Source organism: Atta cephalotes (assembly GCF_000143395.1).
Source record: "Atta cephalotes unplaced genomic scaffold scaffold00040, whole genome shotgun sequence".
NCBI classification, from domain to species: Eukaryota; Metazoa; Arthropoda; class Insecta; order Hymenoptera; family Formicidae; genus Atta; species Atta cephalotes.
Genome location: NW_012130104.1, coordinates 1,398,360 through 1,404,545, shown reverse-complemented (window position 1 = coordinate 1,404,545; position 6,186 = coordinate 1,398,360). Strand labels below are relative to the sequence as shown.

At 33.3% G+C, this 6,186-nt stretch overlaps 1 protein-coding gene across 1 annotated transcript in view; it reads left to right on the top strand.

The window, feature by feature from the left end:
- The window catches only part of LOC105622114, a 34,844-nt gene that overhangs the window by 4,890 nt on the left and 23,768 nt on the right, over positions 1–6,186 (top strand). Inside the window, exon 2 of the mRNA XM_012203547.1 lies at positions 4,355–5,979. Within this exon, the coding sequence (XP_012058937.1) occupies positions 4,355–5,979 (1,625 nt within the window). The remainder of the gene's footprint in view (positions 1–4,354; positions 5,980–6,186) is intronic.

Sequence of the window (6,186 nt, the reverse complement as noted above, 5' to 3'; positions counted from 1 at the left end):
GTGTGTGTGTGTGCGTGTGCGTGTGTGTGTGTGCATGTGTGTATATATATATATATATATATATAAGTAATTTATATGATGAAAAAATTAAATTTATCTAATAATCTATATTATAAGTGTTATCTAAAGTAATCTCATTTAAAAAAAAAATTGGACATTCTGATCAAAATAATTTTTTTTTAAATTAACTTTTTTTAAACTTGAATGAATTCAATTTTAATTTAATTTTTATTAAATTAATTTTTTATTCCTTCAACTTTTAACTTAATTTTATTAATATGATTATTTCATTACAAAGGATTGATTTTAAATTATTTCCTTTTTTTATTTATATACATTCTGCTTTAATTTTGTCAGTTAAAAGTCTCAAATAAGTTTTAGAAGAAAAAAAATTAGTTTTAGAAGAAAATTTTTTAAATAAAAGTAATAATGTGTTGTCTTATAGTGGAAGCGCAAATAATGATAAAATTAATCCTGTGTTGACAAGATGGATTTTTAGATTGTCTAGTAAAGTGGGATCGATTCGTGCTCATTTTTCATCTGATTAATGTACCAAATAAATGAAAAAAGTAAATAACAACATGAAACTTTATTCCCTGTTTATTTATAAACATAAATAAAAATATAGTTTTATGCATTTATGCTTTATAAATTTATACTTTAAATCAAAAATTAAATAAAAACGCTTTTGACTACATAAATAAATTGCAGTCTCGAAATATTTTATATATAATTAAAATAACTAAAAAGACATTACATACACAATAGTCATACAGAAATGTTTAGCTTATTACCTTAGCCTCAAAATAGTAAACAAATAATGAATATCATTATGAAATGTAAGATTTTATCTGAATTTATATTATAAAAACAGCGTGAGCATAAGCTTCGACATAAAACATAAACAAAAATTGGAGGGATTTGTTACTTATCTAAACAATTTCGACCGCTAAGATATTTAGTGAATGAATAAAAATAGGTTAGCCGAGACCACATAACCGTAAAATAATGTGTCAGTGCATGTGCAATAAAAAATAAACGAACCATGGGATCATTTTTATTCCAATCTTATCAACAGAGGATTAAGTTTCACATAGAAATAAATTTTTGAGTTCATTATCACTGTTTTTAAATGAAATTCTTTAAGTTTTTCACATAATATGATTTCTCTAATTATTCTATATGTAAATTAAGGTAGAGTTATCGAAAAATCAATTGTTTATGAGATACTTTATGAGTTTGACACATTTTGACTTTAAAATATAAAATATTTCGTCAACTATAATATATATATATATATATTACTTCTTTTATAATCGTACTTATATAATCGTATTAATACTTTTATTCAGAATAATTAGGTAAATCAATTGATGTAAAAAAAGCATACACAACTTTTGTCTGAACTGTTTTCTTCTAAAATTTACAGTTTTGAGATATTTGACTGAGTGGGATGTCTGCATAATAAGTTTCTGTGCTAGTTATTGTTTAACTTTTTTATTATTAAAGTGCAATAATCTTGGGTCACTATAATAAAAATATAAATAAATAATCTATGTTGCCTCGCGAATTACTTATATAGGTATAACAATGGCGAAAAAGAATTACTCACTTTAGAGATTAAAATACGATGGAAAGATAAATTGCTTTAAGATAATCGTATTACTTTCCCTTGATAATAGGAGCGGTAGATAATACTATTCATTATGAAAATGTAACTTGTTCTACAATATTTATTAACGATGATTTTGAGACATTATGTTGTAACAGCTCTCAAAGATTTTTAGAATTCCTTGGAATACATTCTTGGTGGGATCAGTTCTTTCGCAATTTTAATGATGATAAAGTCTCAACGGATCTATAGGTACCTACTATGCGTTGCATATAAAACGTGAAGGGGAAAGCTCAGAAGACATGGACGAGAAATAAATCGATATCGTGTAAAATGGGGGGAGGAGTAGGGTTATGTATATCGATATCATTGATAGTTCGCGATAGATAAACCATTAATTACCGTATTATTGTCAATGTCTTTCGCAAAATGAACCGGATGGTCGAAGGGATTGTCGCGGGTATTGCTAAGCCGGCCGGTTTTTACCACCTCGGGGCTGTTGTCAGGGGCTGCAGTTGTATGTCTGCGCGCATACACAGAGACGCGTATATACATGTATATCTGTCTCTCTCTCCCTTTCGTAGAGCACGCTACTCGTACAAACGTAACCCCTTTCGACGTGGCAGAGGGACGGTTATCGATTCTCACAGCCTCCCTTCTCCCCGACTTCCGGATAAAAAAGTGTCGGCAGAGGCACAACCGTGAAGAGCCTTTACCCTCTTTCTCTCTTTCTGATTTTCTCGCGATGGATGGTATCTTCTGTTTCTTCATTTCTTTCTATATTTTAAAAATTTTTTTTTTCAAAAAATAAAATACACTTTTTTAAATAACGGAAACTATGAGGGACTATACGATTCAGTATGAAGAATCGAGATGTAATCTGTGATTTGTAAAATTCATTTTAAATCTGTAAGTTGACAAGTTATACGACTAAACTAAGTTCTTCTTTTATGAATTGTAAATTATATTTTTTATTCTTTTATGAAAACTAATGAAGATTTTCTGACTATTAAGCAATACCAACAACATTATGAAACAATTAAAAACGGAAGATTTTATAATATTTATTCATTTGTGAAAATTATAAAGTGCAAACAGTTAAAATATGTGCTGTCATTTTTCATTACAATTGCATTGTAACAATTTTTTACTTTATCGTCACTTAATCATAGTTTAATCATAGTTTATTTCATTATTTATATTTTTTTCGTTCCATTCTTTAAAAAAGTTGCATTGATGAGATAAATTCAGATTAACTAAATTTTTATTTTTATATTTTGATATGATTATAAAAAAGACAGTGAAATAATAATTAAGAGTTATAATTAACCCGTTTTATCGAGATGCGACCAGAGCGAAGAATCAGTTAAACAAAGATTAATATTAAGCAGCACCAGTGAACAGAGGTTTGCACGAGATTACGTGAAACTTCGCCTAAAGTCCTAAATAAATAAACAGCCATCGTACTTCGCTTGTTTCTCAATGGTAACGATTTATCGCCTCGCTGTACGTTGTCCGTTTTTAAACAATTATCTTCGCGATCCAAAAATAAATTACGCGATATCTGTCGAGAAGGCTGAGAACTTTAAAAGGAGGTTCTCGCGACTTTGAGACGTATTTGAATATAAAACAAATCTACAATACAACATATGTGGTACGAAGGTTAATTATATCTAGAAAAAATTTTGTTGATTTTTAAAGATATTTAATTCTAAATGTATAATGTAATTTTACAAGTATACACAAAATTGTATCTCGTAGGCATTTTTTCTTAATTTGAAATATTTGCGTATAAAGCAGAAATTTAAAAAATGTTATAAGTACAGAGTATACACTTCAATCTATTTTAGTAAAGTTTTGTCTAAATTAACTGTGCATAATTTGAAAGAAATTTATATTTTTCGATGAAGAAAATCAAGATATTAAATTTACCAATAGCAACTTTTAAATTTGTGTCATAATTGCGCGGTGTTACATTATCTCTATCTCTGCATATTTTGCCGTATGCACTATTTTGAGAGCAAGACATATATATAAACTCAATGATATATAATCTCAAGCATATTGAGCTTATCATCAAATAAGTGTTTTATAAATTTTATAATATAATATAAATAAGCGTTTTATTTCGTTAATTAAAAATATTTAATAACAGAAAGTAGGTTGAAGTTATACAAGTAAATGCAAACTTATTTATTGAATGTAATTTAACTACAGGAAAAAGTTATTCGTTTTAGCACAAAAAACAACTTCTGCCTTTAACAAAATTGCGTTCGATAAATAGTTTTTGCAGGAGAGCAAGTTAACAAATAAGTGCAAAAATTATTTATCGGAATTATTTATCGCAATTTTGTTAAAGAAAAAAGTTATTTGTTTTAATAAAGTGTCACGTCTTGTATTTCGCAGGCGCGAATTTTGAAACATCCTGCATAAAGAAATGGTTGATAAGATTTTTATATTATTATTTTAATTATTTTTTATTACAATTTAAAAAATTTAAACTTATCTATTGACCAGGAAGTAGCGCGAGAACCTCCTTAAACAAATTCTCTGATTCCATAATCAAATTTATATTTGTATCACTTCAACTTGTTGCATCGTGTGCACCAGTTTAGGAAGAAAAAAAATATCTATTCTTCAATGATCGAAAATGCAAGATGCTAAATGTTTCGCAATAACTGAAAGTTCGAAACAGAAAAGTATTACGTAAATAGCGACGATTATAAGGAAAATCTTTTTTAGAGGCGGCTTCGGCGGACGTAACTGGTAGCGAGACACCGAACGACGATACGATTGAGAGTTATCACACGGCGAAGTTGTCCGGCATCTCTTCGGCATCCGATTCGACTACGTCGTCCGATAGGATGGTAGCGTCGACGCAGAGCCTGGAGGATCTGGGCGTCAATCATCCCGCCAACGCAGCAGGGAGCAACGCCGATCGTCAGCAGCATCAACAGCAACAACAGCATCTGCAGGAACGCTACGGTCATGCCTACAGATCATCGGCGCAGACTGCCCAGGACAAGCGATCGCGGTTGAGCAACGTAATCAACAATCTGCGCAAAAAGGTGCCAGATGGAGCAGCCAGTGGAAACTCGGACTCGCCGAGGAAGGAAGAGGACGATCGGAATAGCGTCGAGAGAAACCTGGAAACTTTGGAGAAATATGTGATGACGGTGCTGAATGGTGTGATCAAGGACAACGAGGAGGAAGATAAGAATATAGAGAAAATGAAAGAGCTGGAAAGACAGAGGAAAAATACTGATGAAGAGGAAGAAGAAGAAGAAGAGGAGGAAGAAGATCCGACAGATACGGCAGTCAAGTCTGAGCCTTCAAGCGAGGGTGATATCGAAGCAGCTGTTGTGCCGCGATTAGAGGACTCTTCGACGGTCAAAAATACCGAAGACGCTGAATTCTTGGAGATTATAGACTGCTTGAGTACAAAAGAAATGACAGAAGAAAGTTTACAAGATTCGGAGGACAGAATTAGTCAAGATTCAAAAGAATCGCCTTCGAGGATAGAGGAAGAAGATCTAGATGTTGAGCAGAAAGAATCATCTGAAGATGATCGAGGAGTTTCGAGGGAGAAGGAGAGTCGAACACTAAGCACAATTATAATGGACAGATTGAGTGAGCATCAGGTTGAGGAAAGAGCGAATGTTGATGACGGCAGAGGAAACCGAATGCGTGATGAACATGCAGTCTCGGAAGATACCACGGTGCGAATGATTTGCGGTGAATTGCTAGACGATCTGTTGAGCGATGTCTACCGCATCGTCAACGATCACGAGAACCACCAAAAGACCGAAGAATATAAGAAGTCGAAGAAGACTGACGCGACCGAATCGAGGGTGGAGGAGACCAAAGATTCAAATATCGTTCAGGAGTTGTCCATGACGGGCCTGCATTGCAGTCTACCCTTGGACAAAGTCGCGTCTGTGCTTCAAAACTGTCAGACGAGCGAATCGGTAACCTCACGACTCGCTTCAGGATTGTCCTCGAATCCTCCGTTGGCTCAGAAGTCGAAACCGTCGTCCAGTACTCCACCGGTCAGAGTCCTCTGTCTTTACTGCGACAGGAAGTTCCTGTCCATGTCCCGGCGACAGCGACATATGGAGAAAGCACATCAGCTCAGCGGTGGCAGGAGATCAGAGAGGAATCTCCGAAAACCCTCCCAGAACTGCCAGTACTGCTTTGAGAAATCTGCCGATACTTTGGAGGCGTTATTCCAACACATGGTCGCTAGTCACGGAGATAAGTATCACGCGTGCGTCCAATGTTTGACGAGGTATCTCACCCGGGAAGCTTTGGTGGGACACATAAGCGAGACGCACGGGGGAAATGCCGAGAGAATCAGTCAGGTTCAGGTAAATGTCGCGAAAAATCGATGAATGATATGAATGCTGTTTCTTGTGTCTTAGAATAGAATATAAAACTTTAATGTTTTATTCGATATTTTATTGGATGTTAAAAATGATTAAATCTATGAAAATTTGATTTTTCATTCTTTACTTATTTTTTTTTTTTNTTTTTTTACTTACTTATTATTATTATTATATTTCTCTCTCTCTCTC